This window comes from Sinocyclocheilus anshuiensis, unplaced genomic scaffold (genome assembly GCF_001515605.1).
Source record: "Sinocyclocheilus anshuiensis isolate Anshui unplaced genomic scaffold, SAMN03320099.WGS_v1.1 scaffold1054, whole genome shotgun sequence".
NCBI classification, from domain to species: Eukaryota; Metazoa; Chordata; class Actinopteri; order Cypriniformes; family Cyprinidae; genus Sinocyclocheilus; species Sinocyclocheilus anshuiensis.
This window is the reverse complement of record NW_015536544.1, coordinates 825,903-845,232: the sequence shown is the minus strand read 5'-3', so window position 1 is coordinate 845,232 and position 19,330 is coordinate 825,903. Positions and strand designations below refer to the sequence as shown.

General features: G+C 36.1%; 2 protein-coding genes across 2 annotated transcripts in view; both read right to left on the bottom strand.

Moving 5' to 3' along the window:
• Window positions 1-6,203: 6,203 nt before the first annotated feature.
• Window positions 6,204-11,290, bottom strand: LOC107698235 (prosaposin receptor GPR37-like). The gene is made up of 2 exons (XM_016499209.1): window positions 9,991-11,290; window positions 6,204-7,389 (listed from the first exon to the last, which is right to left on the bottom strand). Exons 1-2 carry the CDS (start codon window positions 10,888-10,890, stop codon window positions 6,565-6,567), a joined length of 1,725 nt encoding a protein of 574 aa, XP_016354695.1. The 5' UTR covers window positions 10,891-11,290; the 3' UTR covers window positions 6,204-6,564.
• A 261-nt stretch (window positions 11,291-11,551) lies between these two features.
• LOC107698355 (protection of telomeres protein 1-like) overlaps window positions 11,552-19,330 on the bottom strand; it is a 29,560-nt gene continuing 21,781 nt past the window's right edge. The window contains exons 6-16 of the mRNA XM_016499324.1: window positions 16,680-16,849; window positions 15,625-15,716; window positions 15,509-15,532; window positions 15,332-15,364; window positions 15,006-15,162; window positions 13,646-13,836; window positions 13,432-13,567; window positions 13,232-13,314; window positions 12,124-12,218; window positions 11,874-11,979; window positions 11,552-11,784 (exon numbers count right to left, since the gene is read on the bottom strand). Of these exons, the coding sequence (XP_016354810.1) occupies window positions 11,944-11,979; window positions 12,124-12,218; window positions 13,232-13,314; window positions 13,432-13,567; window positions 13,646-13,836; window positions 15,006-15,162; window positions 15,332-15,364; window positions 15,509-15,532; window positions 15,625-15,716; window positions 16,680-16,849 (1,017 nt within the window). The 3' untranslated portion in view covers window positions 11,552-11,784; window positions 11,874-11,943. The remainder of the gene's footprint in view (window positions 11,785-11,873; window positions 11,980-12,123; window positions 12,219-13,231; window positions 13,315-13,431; window positions 13,568-13,645; window positions 13,837-15,005; window positions 15,163-15,331; window positions 15,365-15,508; window positions 15,533-15,624; window positions 15,717-16,679; window positions 16,850-19,330) is intronic.

Below are 19,330 nucleotides of genomic sequence, written 5' to 3'. Positions count from 1 at the left end.
GTACTGAATTGATTTATTTCTAAAGTAGACCTATAATTTTGAGCTATATTTTTAAAAGTGTATTTATTTGTTTTGTTTAAATGTAATTTATTTGATTACATTGAACAATAAAAAGTTGTCAATATATATATTTTAAAATACATATTGTTAAATTTAATAAAATAATGAATTTAAATAAAACAAACATATAATTTATTAAAATTAAAATTAAAAATCAAATAAATTTTTTTCTCTACATCATACAAAATGTATCTGAATTGCTTTATTTCAAAAGTAGGCCTATACATTTTGAGTTACACAAAATGCTTAGAGGAAATATAAATTTTTATGGCGACCTTTTCTACCTTGCAGTTTAGGAAAGAAGTGCTTTATCTCAGGTCTCCTGACCCCATCAACGTGACAAGACCATTATTATTATTATTATTATTATTATTATTATATGCAGTATCGCCTTTGATGTCTTTCTAAAACAGTTCCCTCTGGAAACCCCACAATGCAAACTGCCCTGTCTATCATGTAACCGGCAATACATGTGAAAGCATGTGAGACCTGCTATGGAAAAAATTACCTTTGCAACGTGTGTGGCATTCGGAATCTTTTCACCCACTGAATTGAGCAGAGACACTTTCAGATTGTACCACATTGATGGAATTTGAAAGCAAAACAGCTCTGATGTTTTTTAAAAAGAGAGTTTTACATCATAAAAGTTGAAAAGGACCAATAATAAGAAAAAAAATACCTCAAGCAAGCAAAATCTAGGAAATTGGCAACTTTTAAATGGATTCACCTCAGAAGAGACAGTGACCATGATTTTGGATATCAATGCATGTCGAAGCAAACATATTTCACATAGTGGTTTATTGGACTCATGGCCCTTGAATGCTTTAAAGGGATAGTTCACCCAAAAATGAAAATTCTGTCATTAATTACTCACCCCTCATGTCGTTCCAAACCTGTAAGACCTTCGTTCATCTTCGGAACACAAATTAAGATATTTTTGATGAAGTCTGAGAGCTCTCAGGCCCTGCATAGACAGCAACGCAACTGAAATGTTCCCAGGTCCAGAAACGTAGTAAGGACATCGGTAAAACAGTCCATGTGATATCAGTGGCTCAACTTCAGTTTTGCGAAGCTACGAGAATACTTTTTGAGCGCAAAGAAAACAAAAATAACAATTTATTTAACAATTCTTCTCCCCCGAGTTATGTCTTCTGCCATTTTAGAGAGTATCACGACACATACGCACGCTTTCCCCTAAGCATAAACAATGCTGATTAGCAGATTACATTCATGCGCGCACTTTCACCCCCGAACATAAACAACGCTGATTACCAATAATGTACAGTATGTGGAAAATAATGTGTTTTTTGAACCTTAAACCATTCATTACATTCATTACACCAAATACACAAAATAATGTTCTTTTTGGCAACATCATATGACCCCTTTAATTTGTGTTGTGAAGATGAACGAAGGTCTTACAGGTTTGGAACGACATGTGGGCGAGTAATTAATGACAGAAGTTTCATTTTGGGGTGAACTAACCCTTTAAAATAAATTACAACACTTCAGTGGCTCTTGCGGTCCTTTTGTTTGTCCACTGAGTCGCAGGCCAGTAATGCTCATTTGGCTTTCTCCAACATGCCATAAAAAGTCCACACAGGGCAGTGATTGTTTCCTTTTGGCCCAAATGCCACAGTGACGTAAACAGTTTCCTTTGTCCAAATGAAAAATCTGCAAATTTATTTTGTATTTATTTATTTTTTTGCTAAAAGGTCCATGTCAGAATGTGTTTTAAGACAAAGAGTTTTAGTTCCTCGAGAAGCTCCTGAGGGTTTACAGACACACATAGCCTACTGTATGGAAAAGGAAAGAGGAAATGGAAACTGAATCAAAAAGAAAAACACAATCATGAAAAAGACATTCTGTATTTGCAAATGTTAAAGAAAACAGAGCTGAGATGCCACAACCAAATTTACATGCAAGTACTAAAGAACAGAGATGGTTGAAAAAGGATGTTTTCTGTATTTCAGAGAGAGAATGAGGGAGGAAAACAATGCTGAGATTGTTCATATACACCCAGTAAAGCATTATTATGTTAGTGGATGCTGATGCACATTTAACCCTCCTCCACTCTCAGGTTCTGTTACAAATACAGTTGGGTCCATATATCTGTACTGTGAAACATCGGATTAAATCTTAAACTGTATCTACATTCCCTTTGGGAGCACTGACAGTATTTTGTTTGGTTCATTAAATGCTTGTTTATGCACAAGTACAGCTTTAGCATTTGCGCTACATAGCTAAACACCTAAAGAACAGTATTTTTGTCTGGTGGCTGTGTTCAACTCTGGTGACTCAGAATGCTGATTAACATCTACTCCGGGTGCATGTTCAGTCCTGCAGGCCACTATGCATTGGGTAGCAATTAAAAAAAAAAAAATGTAATCTGATATATGAGCTCTGGATTTTTTCAGATAAGACTATAGTACGTTTTCTTAAAATCAGGTCTGAAAGTCTTCAGTTTTGTGGACCTGATGCTCAGTTAATTTGGATACTTTCCAAATGTATAAATTATCCATTTTCACTTTGAAAACCTCAGTTGATATATAAAGACTTAAGGACCATTCACAACAAGGATGATAACTATCAGACTGATTTTTTTTTTTCCAGCTGATGAACAATAATACAAAAATACTGACAACCAATCAGAATTTATTTTGGATTTGTTTTGGATCTTTGGTTTAACATCACGTAAATTCACCCCTTTCTCCCAAATTACATAAAATTGTCACCGTTAATCTAGGACAAGAATAGAGTGAACTTTATAGTTACCTACACAACGTGTTCCTATATGAATAAAACACGTCATCAGATTTTAATTGAAAGGATTAATATTTGGTGCTTTCCTTAGACACCAGTGTATTTAACAAACTCTCAAACATCAGTGTGTATTTAACAAATGTCTGTTTTGCTAGTAATTTAAATGTCTGAAACCTAAAATCAATTTCATGTGGTTGAAAACACTGATAGTGCCAGACAAAACGTTTGAATTTAACAGTGAATGTTCTAAATACACCGGTGATGGTCCACATCGAATGGTTAAAATCAGATCCGAGGGGTGCTCCTCAGTTGAAATCGCGTTCGGTTTAGATTGCTTTCCGCATTTAAAATCGTATTCCGGGGGTGGTGGGGTAGGTCCTTCAGAATTGCAGGGTAGGCTTCAGAACATCATGCAATAAGCCCCTCCTTGATGCCGGGCCTGCTTTTGATTACTTTTCTAAATTTCTAATGAATGTTTTCAACTGTTAACCATTTTCAAACATACAGTAGTAAAAAACAGTAAACTTACAGTAGTACTCAACACTGATTACTGTCAGACTTTCAAAATCCTTCATCACTTGAATTAAGATTATAATTACATTTTTAAAGCAGTCATCACAAATCAGTCTTTAGCATCTCTTTTTACTTTTATGATTGTTCTGAGGTTAAATACAGATTTAGAAATAGTAAATATTAATACAAGAAATATTCAGATGTAACCCCCTTAATAATCGTTAACTGTAATTTAACTACACATTTTTTTTACGGTTACATTTATTTTGTAATTATATTACGTAACGCAGTTACTCCCCAACACTGCTAATCATTATAGTTATCATTCTTGGAGTGAATGAGCCTTTAGAAACTGAAATTGGTTTCACTTCATTTGCACTTGTTTTGCTGATAATGTAATGGTTTTTCCCCATTAAATTAGAAATAAAGAAAAACAGAAGCATTTTCACTAGTGATCTCAAACTTTTGGTACCACTCATTATATTCGTGATTCTATATGCAAATAGCACGTATAAAATAATAGCCCATGGATCCTTATACATATATAGAATAGTACTTAAATTAAAGCATTTGTTACTGGGCAAATTACTTTGCCAGTGAGATAAAAGGAGTTTAAAAATGAATAAGACACTCATTATTATGTAATGAACAAAGGTCATTTCCCATCCGTTGTCATGTGTTGCACAATTTCACAATCCCATAGGTTTGGGGACCCATTTTTGTCTTGGATAATCATCCAATTTTGAACAGGGAATAAAATATAAAATTCTGTGAGATATGTTAATTTTGATTTGCTCATTCTCGAAAATCACATTTATTTGACATTAAAAAGGTTGGGTCTATTAATGTAACGGCTATAACAGTGTTTCACTTTGACACAAATTGTTGCGATTTCCCTTAGGATGCAATCAGAGGTTGAGGATAATGCTGATGATGGGGAAACAGGAGGGACTGTGGGCTGTTCCATTGTGTGAACCTTTAAACAAACGACCTTTAAACAAACTCAAAGGTTTTTCATGTTCTCCAACAACAAACAGCAATTTGGCAGTGCCAACAATCACATAATTCCCCTTCATAGGGCAGCTGAGGAGGGGGACTGCAAATAGTACATACAGTGTGTGTGTGACAAAGACGAGAGCCGCTCACAAACAGGGAAGAGTTCACAGGGAACTCATTAACGCATTCAAGCGTCTATCACAGGCGGTGACCTAGAAATGAGGGACAATTCCACAAAAGGAATAACAAGACAATAAAGCCCTTCTTTTCCATGGATGGCATCCACTCAATCAGATAGATCCAATTAGAAAAGAGGCTAAAAAGCGGACAGCCATTATAAGTATGGGCACTATCCCAGCCCAAACACCTAAAACTGTTCCTATCAGTGTAAACATTGTCTGGGAAGATGTGCATAACTCGCAAAATTAAGAAATTACATAGTAAATCTTGCATAAGAAATGCCTTAAGATGTAATTTGAATCAGAAAAGACTCAAAAATTAGACAAAGAATGAATATAGTCTTTGCGAGACCCAACAACATCTCAAGTATGCATTGTAGTGGCATGAAGTGCTCATCATTCATGAAATATTAATATGACACGTGCCATTCAAAAGAATGACTGTTTGTTAGTGCCTATGAATAATTAATTTGGCCGAAGTGGGTCTGAATGATGCAATCCACTTAAATATGCATGAGAATGACATCAATGAACAGAGAACCTTAAAATAAAATACACGCTAATCTTCTTCATGATCTGAACGTATTTTGATCAGGTACTCAAAGTCATGAGTCAAAGAAACAATAGGAGAATATACAGAGAAGATGGAGACAATACTTTCAATTATATCACTTTTGCAGTGTTCCAAACTTGTATGACTCTTTTCCGTGCAATACAAAAGTAGTTTTAAAAAATTTCAAATGTTTTTGTCCATACAGTTAAAGTCAATGGGGTCCAAACCATTGGACATTTTTCAAAATATATTTTTTGTTCCACAGAAGAAAGTTACTCCAGTCTTCATTGTCACATTATCAGTCACTTGAGATTCCATTTCTGTTATGATGCTGCCTTGGAAGGAAGCTGTCTGTGTAGGAAGCATACAGCAAAGTGGCTCATTAGGTTTTGGAGGTAAGCTTAAATGTATAGTAAAAGAGATGGGATTGTTCCTCAAGCAGAGCAAAAGTACAACTTTCCTTTGACACTAAATGGCTAATAAGCAACCAGACCACAATAACGAAACTCCAGCTGTCCTGTTAAGCCAAACAGGCTTCCTACATCTTTCCCCACATTCCCAATCCAGTCCACACTTCTGTCCGTGAGGTCATGGAATCCGCTTGTGTATGAATGCCTAATGTTGAACTGGCCACAGCATTAAACAATAGCCACTGTGTGCTAAGAAATTACTGTATTGCATTGATGACCCACAGGCCTGTGAACTTACCACTGGAGGAAAACTGATTTGTTAGTTTCTCCAAGTCTTCAATTTACCATCACAAACTGAATAAAAATAAAAAATCTCAAAATTCTAAACACTATCTCCAGGGCAGGTTCACTTCATAAAAATCAAGTTTATCTCAAACATCTGTAAAAAAAAAATCCTCTTAAGAGCTTCCAATGTGTTGCTGTTTTTTTATTAAAGTGACAAGTCTTGGCTAAACAGCTTCTTCAGTGCTTTCCAGTGGCTGAAGAGTGTCACAAGTTCTTCTGCTAGAAAATACAGAGTGAATTTAATACTTACATAGCAAAGGAGCTAGGCTTAACGTTAAATTGACTCACAAGAATCACCAAATTCCACAACACCAAAACATACTACGAACAACCATTTTCTATTACCATCCATAAGCCTCTTTTTTTGTTCAAAGACACTTTGAACAAAGACACTTTGAACAAAAACACAAATACACCAAATTAAAATGGAAAAAAAGATATAGGGGTAAGAAAACAGTGCAAATGTAACAAATGCATGCGAGTTCATTTATAAACCTTCTAGACTTCCAAGAAACTACTCATGGTACACGTCTTCTTTTGTAAACATCAACCATATGGCCTGTGCTCTTTGTTCCTTTTTTCACAAGATAAAATATCCAGTTTTTGGGCATCTCTCCCAAAACAAAGTCAAGTAAAAACAGAAACGGCACAAAATTGCACAGCCTGTGAAAACAACATCTCTCAACTATTTAATTCCGTAAATCTAAGCCCTTGGTAATGTTTAGCCCTTAGGTAAGGCACAACCTTAGCAGTGCGTTCCCGCTATTGGGAAGGTAGATGGATCCCTGCGGACTACAGTGCTGTAAGGTGAAAGCTCCAGCTCGGTGGTGCCGTCCTGATCGTTGTCATCACTGTTGGGCTCGGAGGACTTTGGTGGGCCGCACTCCTCAAAACAGCAGCAGCAGCAGTCCAGGAAGGCTTTGCTGAAGGGCCGACAGAGCACCAGAAGCAGGACAGGTGTAACCGCGGACTTGAAGAACAGCATCATCTGACTCACCAGATGCAAGATATCCAGCGTGCGCCGTGGCACGCCTGTAGCCATGTACACCGATACGATGTTGCTTATGTTCTCCGGAATGATGCAAAAGCCATACAGGATAGCCAAAGCAACCACGATGCAGTTCATTTGGCTTTCCAGTTGGATCTGCTTGCGGTTGCCTCGGACGCTGGTTCGCTCAGCCTTGCGGATTTTGCGTGCAGTCACCACCGAGCTGATGATGGTGAAGAGGGTGGGCAGGCAGAAGTAGCAGCCGAAGTACCACCACAGGCGAGCGCTGTTGTAGGTGAGTCCGAGCACGTAAAGTGTGTCTGGGAGAGCCGTGGAGATTCGGATTACGCAATGTTCGCACGGTATCACCTCTGGAGGCTCGAGCTCCTCTCTCACCAGCTGCCGGATGAGGAGCTCAGGTAGGGCGAGGAGCAGAGCACCCAGCCAGATCACGGTTAGCTTGGCTGCAGTAGAGATGCAGTTCTCGATCATCTCGTAGTACAGCTGGACGTTGCTTGCGGCACGGAAACGGTCAATGCACAAAGCACAAAGAGTGAAGGTACTTACTCCTAATGACGCCACCTGCAAGGTAAAGGAGATGTGTGGTCATTAAAAATAAACTTTTAGAAAATCCTTCCACTGAAAAACCTGGACAAAAAGTGGATCAAGTAACATTCCAGGTGCTATTAATATTCATTCCAGGTTCTGTTGGATAGTTCACCCAAAAATTAAAGTTCTGTCATCATCCTCTCACCCTCAAGTTGTTCCAAATCTGAATGAGTTTCTTTCTTCTGTTGTTGGTAACCAAACAATTGACTGTAGCCATTGACTTCCATTAAATGGAAAAAAAAAAAAAAGACTATGGAAATCAATGGCTACTGTTTGGTTACCAACATTATTATTCATACAGGTTTGGAAAAACTTAAACATGAGTAAACGATGACAAAATGTTCATTTTTGAGTGAACTATCCCTTTAAACTTGATTGACAACACTTGTGGCATAAAAAAGCAAAAATCTGGGTTAAACCCATATACTTCATTTTTGTACAGCATGTGCGACCAAAATCGGACGGTATGCGTACAGTATGCGCATACTATTTTGGTGACAAAATTTGTCATGCTTATGCGTAAAAACCTATACTTTGTGCTACACAGGGAGGCACTTACAATGGGAGTGAATTGGGCCAATTTGTAAACTTTTAAACACACAATAGTATAGCCACGAGACATAAACAATGTGCATTAACATGATTTTAATGCAAAAAAAAAAAAAGTTCACTAGAGTATGGCACTAGCAACACCAAGGTAATGGGTTTGATTCCCAGGGAAAGCAAGAACTAAAATAAAATGTGTACCTTGAATGCAATGTAAGCTGCTTTGGATAAAAGTGCCTGCCAAATGTGTAAACGTAAATGACAACTTAACACCTAAAATGTCAACAACAATCATATAGCTCAAATAATACATAAAAGTTTTAAATAAAGGTTTCAGCTGAAAAATTCATGTAAGTGATTTTATAAAATTATTAACATTTCTGCATTTGAAAAAAAAATGAGGAAAAGGTCTGAATGAATTAGTAATCAATATTAAGCCACAAGGGCTGTCGATTGAGCATAACTTGTACTGAACCCCTGAGCCAGTGGAACGACAAGGAAATTCAATCCCACTAGATGAACATAACCACAGCCTTTCCATTTAAGGCCATCGACTTCATTGTTAAGTTGAAGCATTTTGATCAAGTTAGCGGGTTGTTCTGAATCTAGGGTGTAGGCCCTGGTGCTCTGTAGTGTGTCAGGAGATTAAAGCCACAACTATGGCACCAATCAGGTCAATTCCTCAGAAACACATGATACACTCTGAATGCTGCCCCAGGGGCAATACCACTATCTCTTTGTGTCTGCAGATGAGACACTCCCCCTTACTGAGGAAGACAAAACACAGCAAAGATGTCTGTCCTGACCTACACATATAACATTTGCAATGCATTGAATTTCTGTCATCTACACACACACACACACACACACACACACACAAACATAGCCTTCTTGTTCATTTAACAGCATTTTTCATTTTAAAATGTGTGAACATCTCCCATTGTTAAAATGCCAACAAATCAGCTCTGGAAATTTGTCAGCTTAAGAACGTTGCAAAAAATCAAGCACATGCTTCATGTTATATATGAGAACAAAGCCACATGTTTAGTAGTTTGAACTTGTACAATATGCAGTTACGGGCGCTTTGACATAATACCACAAAGTTAAGTAGTTGACGCAAAACTAAAACTTGCAAGTCAAAAATTGTGATTATCTTACATTTGTGAAATTGGACACACACTGAATGTTTTAGCTTTTTATGCCAGTAAAAAAACTATTTCAGTTGACTGAAATAATGCAATGCAAGTATGTGTTGCAATCTCAACATTGCCACAAAAGGTGCTTTAGCTTGATTGGTGTAAACATCTTTTTCTGTCAGTTTCTCTTTCAGGTCAACAACTGTCCTGGCGGTGAAATAGTTTGACAAAAAATCTTGCTAACCAAGTTTAAGTCAATATGTATATAGCAACTTACTTGACTAATAACACATATGGTTTAGCAGAACAGCCATTTGAAGGAAACTTTAACGTCTGTCTTGAGTACTGTGCTTTGTTACTTGCAGACAAATACTAAAAGTGTCTCTGGCATAAATGTTCTGTCATTTCAGATTTAAACGGCATCAAGCTGTAACATTTTTGATGCTGATACGCAATGCAAGCTGACAGATAAAATGACAAATGAGGTGTGAATAGCAGATGTGGTGCATTCACCAGAAAGGGTAAACCAGCAACTTTACAAGAGTTTAACCAGCTTCATGTGTGAAAGTGGGATTATCTTTGAGAACCTGCTAGACTAAAGTCAAAGTCCAATGCTTCATTTTACACCATAGAGCTGGATAGGCTGCATTAAACCATAAGAGATAGAATGGCATGAAACATTCTAATATGTGATGTACAGTATGTGAACAGTTATGATCCTTATTATATCCAAACTGATTTCCTATATTATTATATAGTTTTAGTATCAATTCATCTTGCCTTACGTTACCCTTATACACGTTTTCAAATTGTAGGTCTATTACCAATAATATCACACATCAGTAACACAAACTGCATCTCAATCATCCATCAAAAGTGACCACAGTTTTACCTCAATGTATGGAATGATTTTACAGGAGAATTCCCCAAGGAGCCAATCCTTAGTGAGTTCATGGAATATAACAAGTGGCAAGCAGAAAAACAGGACGACAAAATCCCACAGGGCGAGGTTGGCCAGCAAGGAGTTTGAAATGCTTCTCATGTAGTAATTGTGGCACACTATGCACATGATTGCTATATTCCCAACAATTCCCACAGTGAAAATAAGAATGGAGATGCACATGACAGCATATGCACCGTACGATTCACCTGTCACGGGGTAAAACGGGTTCTTCACCCCTGGAGTCTTTGACCGTGTATTAAAGGGAATGAACGGGGTGAAGACTTCCTCATAGTCCTCCACAGGTGAGGCGCCCCATTCAGGGATAGACGTGAAGTCTGTGGGAAAGTCTGTAGGCTGTATCTGCGCTACAGGCTTCGGCATCGACTCGACACGCTCAAATTCATTCTCAAGCAATCTGATGGTTTGATTCCTGTCAGGCTCATTTCGCACCGTCACTCTTTCCTGTCGACGATAACGACGTTTTACGCGAATTTCGCCGTGCATTTCCCTCAGAAATGATTCTGTTTTCCTATATTTGTCCATTTGATAAGTTCTTTCGTACTTTTGCCTGGAAGACGCTCTTACCGTTGTGTTATCGCTCCCATTCACCGACGTTAAGTTGATCGTAGTCCTGGTCGATGAAAGCACATCTGTAGGTTTCTTACCCGTTTCATAACTGATTTTATTTAAAGTTACACGTCGGTCATGCCCGTCTGTATTGATTTCACGCACTTTATAGGATGAAGCGATTTTTGACGTTAAATCTGCCGCGTTATTGCTACGCGCGAGAACTACTGAGAGTTCACAACAAACGAGCAAACAAAATACAGTTAAAAATTGCATTTCCATTGCGAAAATATCCAAATTTTGATAATTCCAGTATTGTTAAGGCAAAGCTGTAGAACAAACATCAAGCGTAGTCCCGTTCGCTGGTCTCTCGTTTAGATGAACATCTCCAGTTTCCATCTTTTAATCCCAGGAGTAATATTATAACAGCAGAATTGTGATGGGAAAAAAAGTGGAAATACTTGGTCAAACAGGTGACTAACCAAACAATTAAAAACTAGTTGAAGCCCTGGAACCTCATAAATATTTACTAGCGTTTCGTCTAACAGGAAAAATGTACATGTCAGGGCCAAGAGCTTCCAGCTTCTCTATAAAGTTAGAATCCTTGAGTGCCGTTCATGGGCTCCTGATGCAGCTCTGTGATATGAAGCTCGGTCAGGGAGGCGCCGCTTTCACAGATACAACACAGTGCCACCTAGTGGACTGAAACAGAACTGCAATGCGTTTCTAGCAACAACCACCGGCTTTCGATGCTCACCATTACTTCACTTCACTTCAGATGGCTTGTTAAATATGACACGTACAGGTCTAAGCAGAACAAGTAAACAGAAAAGAGTTTTATACTTTATACTATATTCTATAGAACTAGTCATTATTTTAACTGGAAATAAGTGGGAATCCAGCAGAAAAGGCTGAACAGATGCATTATAAATATAAAGCTGTTTTATTTTACAATATGAATTTATGGATTGTGTTTGACCATAATGTATTTACATTTCTCAACACAAAACATTTCTGGCAACTCCTTTTTTCTTGTTCATCGCAGGTGCCCATCTATGATCTCTTTGCTCTATTCTTCTCTAATTTCTGTGTTAGTGATCTGATAGCAAACTTTATTTCTGTCGTTGTCCTTTACAGGGTAGACTGAGAGGCAAAGATCCAGCCATGGACGCTCTTCTACAAAGACAGTACAGAAAAAAAACATTATCTTATTCTAAATAATGTAGGAATTCAGACAAACGATTCATAGGAAATTAAATCTTTACCCAAACTGCTGTATGGTGGTTGAATTGTGTCCATGATGGTCTGAATCTGGTCCTGCAAATCCTGACTGCCTTAAGCATCTACAGCAGAAACATGGAAGAACCTCTCCTATAAAGAATAAGACAATCACTCTTATCCATTTCTAAAAAAAAAAAAAAAAAGGCAGTGCCCTCTGCTGATGTACGTTTGCAGCATTGCTACTCTTTTGAAAGACTACTTTGCAAATGGCATTGCTATAACATGTACACTCACAGCGTTCTCCCACAGCAGAGCCTCAAATGTGTCAGTCTGGTCCTCCAGATCAAACTGGATTAACAATCTGAACTGCATCAGCTGAACTCCCAGGGCTGTGAGACAGAGACACAGATGAACTCCTTAAAGGTACAGCCATACATTTTTAAGAGTGGCTGAAGTGTCTACAGGTTTTTTTTTTTTTTGGCCAACTAGAACATCACATGAGATATTTAAAAAAAAAAAAATGTTGCAGTGATGCCTGGGTCGGCTTTTTTGAAAACACACCTGAAAACATAAATTTGAACTGAACTAGGCTCATTAAAATTAACAAAACAAACAAATAATAAATAACTTAATAAACAACAACAACAAAGACCTCAATTTAATTACTTATCATTTTAAAACTGACATGACATGTTATTTTGACCTTAGCTACAGATTTTGAAGTCCTTGTTTGTGACCACTTTTTATTAGATAAAATTACATTTAATAAAAAATACAATTATTACATAAAATGAAATGAATGTTAAAATGTTATAATATTTAGTAATGAATGTATTTTTTTCTGTATGAATAAGTGATTAAGAATGTTAGCACACAGAAACTTTAGATATTTAAAGGGGCACCTATAAAATTGTTCTTATTCTATATACATTCAATTATAATAAAATATACTTCTACTCAGTACAGGGTTATTACAGTTAACTAAAACTAAGGCTAAAATTAAAACCATTAAAAAACATTTTTCTTTGTTACTTGAAATAAAATAAATGTTAACTGAAATTAGGCAACATTTCTCAATTTAGTTTAGCTTAATTTGATGTGCAAAAATAACTAAAATAAAAACTGCATGGGCCTATATTTTAATTGAAATTAAAATGAAAACAGAAAATCTAAAAATAAAAACTCAAAATGTTAATAAAAACTGTAATAGTATCAATGATACTAAGATAACAATTTGTGGTTCTGTACAGCAAAATTAAAATAATTTTCAGTACCGTTTTATTTGTTTTGACAGTACTGAAGTTAGATTAGAGAAATATATGTTAATTCTACATAGCGGGTAAAATATAGCCATAAACAGTCAAAATGAATGATGTAATTGTTAATTACAAAAAAAAACTACCTTCTGCAACTGCCTGTTCATCCCAGATCTCCACTCCAGTAAACACTGGGTTTTGAAATGTGTTCAGAGAGCACTGCTTACACCTGAGATACACACACACAAATATCCATTTAACTACATATAGATGTGATTGTATCCTCCCCTGGGGTTTGTCATGATAATAGATTTATGCAATGTATCAGGTAGGCCTGTCCTCTTACCCGTAATATCTTTTGTCTCCAGAGAACAGGAAGGGAGCTGTGAGATCCAGAAGAGTCATCCTGCCGTTCACAGATCTCACAGGAACCAGGTTTTTGTAATCCCGTGATAACACGCAAATCTCATCCAGCGTCGTTCCTGTAGATACAATGCTTTATTTGTAAATGGAAATACAAATCTATATATAAAAATGCTTCTCTTTTTAGTCAGAGATACCTTCGACAAATATCAGCTGCATGTGAGTGCTTTCCCCCACCATGTCTCTGGATATGTGCATTGAGATGGTTCTGCCAGGCTCTCTAGAACTTGCTGATGAAGTGGTGGCCCACTGCTCATCGCAAGGTTGGTTGTCTTTCACAGACTCCCGGAAGACTTTAGCAACAGCGCTGTCATCGGGAACATCTTTCCTGTCACATACAAAAAAAGTAGACTACTGTTCAAAAGGTTGGGGTTGGTAAGATTTTTAATGTTTGGAAAGAAGTCTCTTATGCTCATCAAGGGATTTACAGTTAACTAATTAACAGGTTTTTAATTGTACTGTAATTACTTGCACTGGCGACCAAGAGCTTGGAATAATTACGTTTTCTTAACTGTCTTTAAACTCACAAAGACTGAAATGATTTAATTAAAAAACAAGGGAAGACAGTACTGTCAAATATTATTTCAATTTAAAATAGCTGTTTTCTAGTTGGATATATTTAAAAATGTTGTTTTTTTCCTGTGATGGCAAAGCTGAATTTATTTGATTAAAAATACAGTAAAAACAGTAATATTGTGAAATATTTTTACAATTTAAAATAACCATTTTCTATTCTATTTTAAAATCTAATTTATTCCTGTGATGCAAAGCTGAATTTTCAGCATCATTACTCCAGTCTTCAGTGTCACATGATCCTTCAGAAATCATTCTAATATGCTGATTTGCTGCTCAAAAAAACATTTATTATTAATGATGAAAACAGTTGTGCTGTTTAACATTTTTGTGGAAACCATGCTATTTTTTTCCTATATATTCTTTGAATAGAAAGTTTAAATGAACACTGTTTATTGAAAGCAGAAATCTTTTGTAACATTATAAATATCTTAATGGTCATTTTTGATACATTTCATGCATCCTTGTTGAATAAAATAATAAAAAAAATTACTTTTGATCCGTAGTGTAAATGTAACAAAATTCAAAATGTTTTGGATTATTTATTAGGATTGTGATATACCAAGTTAAATCAGATGTGTCTTACTTAAATCTTTAAGTTGTATTCCACTTAATAGCCACCAGGTGGCAAACAGAACATATAGCAAATCTAGTATAATAAATCTATAAATGTCTGCTCCTCAAGAGTGAAACACACAAAATATAATGTTGATCCAGGAATTTCTTATCTAAGATCAAAATGATCCATTTTGAATTAAAAATCCACCCTTGAACCAGTACAGATCACACATTTAATTGTATTTAAATATTTGTCTCCAACTAATGAGTATTAAACAATTAAATAAAGTATACAATAAGCAATATTACAAAATTTCTTTTCATGAATGAGAGTCAGGAGCGGGTTGTGTAAAGTGCCAGACTCACATTGTTTTACAGTTGGAGCAGAAGAGTTTCAGGCACTGGTATAACTGCTGAGGCTTGTATTTCTTCAGCTGGGCTCGGACGTGACACGACAGCGGCGGTGTGGTGTGCTTCACCTGGGCGAGTGTGAGCCGCTGTGTGTTGTGCTCACATGTCCGTACTAAACAATCATTATAGACATGTTACAATAACAGTATTTACATCAGAGTTTGTCAGAGCCGTGGCTTAGTGGTTTGCATGCACATGGTTTCCCAATGCTGTTTCTCCAAATATGAATCCAATATTGTGGATTTACTTTTACTGTAGAATAAGACGTGACTAGTTTTTACCTGTATAAGAGGGTCCCGTGTCTGCATCTGCATCTGAAATGATAACAACAACATTATTTAATCATTAAAGCTTATTTACCTTTTTATTCATCTGTTGCAGAAAAAGCTTTGAGGAGATCTTAAACCTAGTAATATATATATATATATATATATATATATATATATATATATCTATACCTGTTTCTTCATCATTTGGCAAGACTAAAAGTAAACATAAGCACATACAGATGACGGCGAGCTAAAAATGACACAAAATTGGATAGAAATTGGAAACCAAAAGAGGCGCCACCAACCTAAAGCCTCTGGTGGCGTGTACCAAATCTCCAGTAATGTGCCATCGTTCACGTCATCACACTCATCCAGATCCACATGTTTCTCTAGCACACTGAATATGGATCAGTATAGAGCGAGAGAGAGAGAAAGAAGAGAGACACATGATTACATGAATGTCAGGTAGACAGCTAAGAGGCCACAGAAGTAATTTTTTTTAATGGAAATGAATTTGACTTATAGGGTGTCTCATTTATTTTGCCATCAAAATGCTCATGACTTCAGCAAATTCCTATATGTGAAGACTGTATATTATATCACACACAAACACACACACACAACTGTTCAAAAGCTGGTGTCAGTATGTAAAGATATTAATACCTAAATTCAGCAATGGACCATTCAAATGGTCAAAAGTGACAGTAAATATTTCAAACTAATGCTGTTCTTTTGAATTTTCTATTCATCAAAGAATCCGGAAAAAAACATGAATCAAAGTTTCTACAAAAATATTAAGCAGCACAACTGTTTTCAACATTGATAATAATAAATGTTTTTGAGCAGCAAATCAGCATATTCAGATTAGCAGATCAGAATGATTTCTGAGGGATCAAGTGGAATTCAGCTTCAAGTGATTCAGCTTTGCAACCCAGGAATAAATTACATTTTAAAATAAATTACAATAGAAAATAGTTATTTTAAATTGTAATAATATTTCACAGTAATACTGTTTTTACTGTATTTTGATCAAATTAATGCCATCTTGGTGAGCATAAGAGACTTGGTAGTGTGTGTGTGTGGTTGTGTGTACATACACACTCTACTGTTCAGAAGGTCAGTGAGATTTATACTATGATATATACATGTTGAGTCCAAACATCAAGTTCACAATGTGGATTTAAAATCTAATTTAAATCAGAAAAAAAAAATCTTCAATATTTTTTTTTCTGATTTAAATGAAACATTTTAAGATTCCACACTCTTTTCTGTCACTAATCGAATTTGTTACGCCGATAATATATTTGGTAATGGAAAGAAATAGCAAAATAGAAGCATTTTCAGTGGTTTCTAGACTCACCTCTTGAGGGACTGTAGATCAGGGCTTTCCGCAGGAAGGCTGCATAAACCTCGTCCATATGACGTCCCACCATGCAGGTGGAAACTGAGGTGTTCAGGCTTATCTGGCACCTGGTCCGGGGCTCTCTGAACGAGCGCATGGAGATTGTAGAACCGCAGTAACATGCCTGGCTGAACACAAACACAAACAGTAGGATGTTTTCATTACAACATTAGCTTTTTCAATTCTAAAGACTGATGAACCTTGAAATTGTAGTTTGCCTTGCAGAACTGTTTTTGGTAGGTCTTCAAGTACAACTGCTATTTTCAGGTCCTGCCACAACAGGATTCAAGTCAGGACTTTAACTGTACAACTCTAAAACTTTAATTTGGTTTCTTAGCCATTCAGACATAGAAAAGTGTCCATGTTTTGGATTATTGTTTGGTATCAATCAATTACACATAAGCTTGAGCACAGATATTCGGTCATTCTCCTTCAGAATAGTCTGGTATAAAGCAAAACTCATGCCTCCTTTAACAATAACAAGCCATAAAGGTCCCAAAGCAGCACCAATATGCTTCACCATACATATAGTATCACACTGTTACAGATCTCCAGAATCCAGATACAAGACAACTTGTCTCCTCTGAAGAATTTTGTAACTCATCTGTCCATGGAATATGATCCCAAAGTTCATGGAGATCATTCAGTATTGATGCGGTTTCTGGTTTTCTACTATTTTTTTTTTTTTTTTTGCAAGTGACTCCTCCTTGTTGAATCATTGAACACTGAAGAAAACTACTTTAAGTTTTCTCCATTTTGTGTTAACGACTCACACTGTGGTTCAACAGAGTTCAAGAACCTCAGAAATGGCTTTGCAACCCTCTATGGCTTTGTAACCAATTTCTTTGTTTCAAGCCTAATGGGTGCAATTACTTTCACATGGGTTTTTCCAATTAAATAAATAAAATAAAGATTTGACTATCAAAAGCATACTTTGCTTTTTCAGGTTGAAATTTCATTTGAAGATATGAAACCATTCAGAGGGAAATATGCAATTAAAGAATGAATCAAGAAAGCAAATATCTTTTTTACAGTAATATAAAAAAAATAATAATGAATGCAACTAATAATAAAATACAAAATAAGAAATAAAATAATAAAAAATCAATTCACAATTTCTCTAATCTCTACTCTAGAGTTATTCTATTGTGTGCTACATTAACAAATGTACATGAATGTTCAATGATCAGTACAGTAGGGGGGGCTATGGCATCAGTGTTGAGCAACAGAGTCTCAACATTACAGTAAGATTAGATGGTAAGAAAATAAATGTTGGTCCCTCGAGATCACTAGGAGCAACATGAAGACAGCTTGAGCTGGAATCACTTAATGGATGTCTTCATATTATGGTCTTTAAAAAGCCAAGAAGAGGATATGATATCAAAACACCTCTAAACAGATAGTGTCAGATTTCTGTTCTGCATTTACAATCTGGTTCTGGGAGTCCTCCTATAGCTGTATGCTATTGACATCATCTTTAAGGTATTGGGCAAAAGCTATGTCTTTGTTTTCCCTGAATTCAGCACCCCAGGCCCTGTTTGTACAGAGATTTGAAGTAAGCCTAAGTGCTGGCATTCACAAGAACTGGTTGGATGCGACACAGCCTCTAGACAGTGCTTCTACACAGTCTAAAACGGCATTATGAAGGTGCAAACCAAATAATTTGAACAAACTGAATGGTGGCATCAATTATTCAGCATCAATATTTGATTGAAACAGACTTATTCCATAAACAGAACAAGGTGGGTAAACACATTTCAAGAAAACAAGCTTGCTTTCCATGAGTGCAAATTTGAACTGATTCTGCTCATTACCATCTTGCTTGAGAATAAGCTGACAACTGAAAACCAGGGTGTGAGATTGGAGCTAAAAAGAGAACTTGGAGTGATAAAAATGGCCTTTAAGAATTATGGCTGGATCCATTGAAAGAACCAAACGTTTTCCTTCATATCCAGCAACAAAAACAGCACTGTAAATTCCAATTAGTAAACCTTACTTAAAAAAAGCATGCAAACAGATTGCCTTGAAAATACCAAGTAAAGTGAAATAAGAATAATAAGTTGTAATAACAAAGGTTTATTTAGAGTTGTAAACTTACACGCAAGTTCTGGTAACTCAGAATCACTATTTTCAACAACTAAATGAATAAGTACAATATACTATGTGCGTATTTCAAACAACTCTTTTATTTAAGTTGAGCCAACTCATGTAACATTTCCTGCAACTTGGAATTTCTAAGTTGTATTTACTTAAACAGCAATCTGATTTACTTGCTAAAAGCATGCAAACCGATTGCCTTAAAAAAAACAAGTAAGCGTTACTCCACTAACTTAAGTGCTTCAGATATCCATTACAAATTACTGACAACAATGTTCTATTCATCACACACACATACAATTACACATAAATTTAAGGTAGTTGAAAGTTCAAAGTTAAAGGTAATATTTTTTGTTTTTTTTCTCAGTACAGTTTTAACTTGTATTACAAACATTTTGAAACAAAGCAAAAACAATCTGATTTAGGGTATGCTTCTTGTAAACAGTGGAGGTAGCAGTACAATGAATAAGTATGGCACTGGGTTGGCCGCACATGTTTCCAATGTTTTTTTT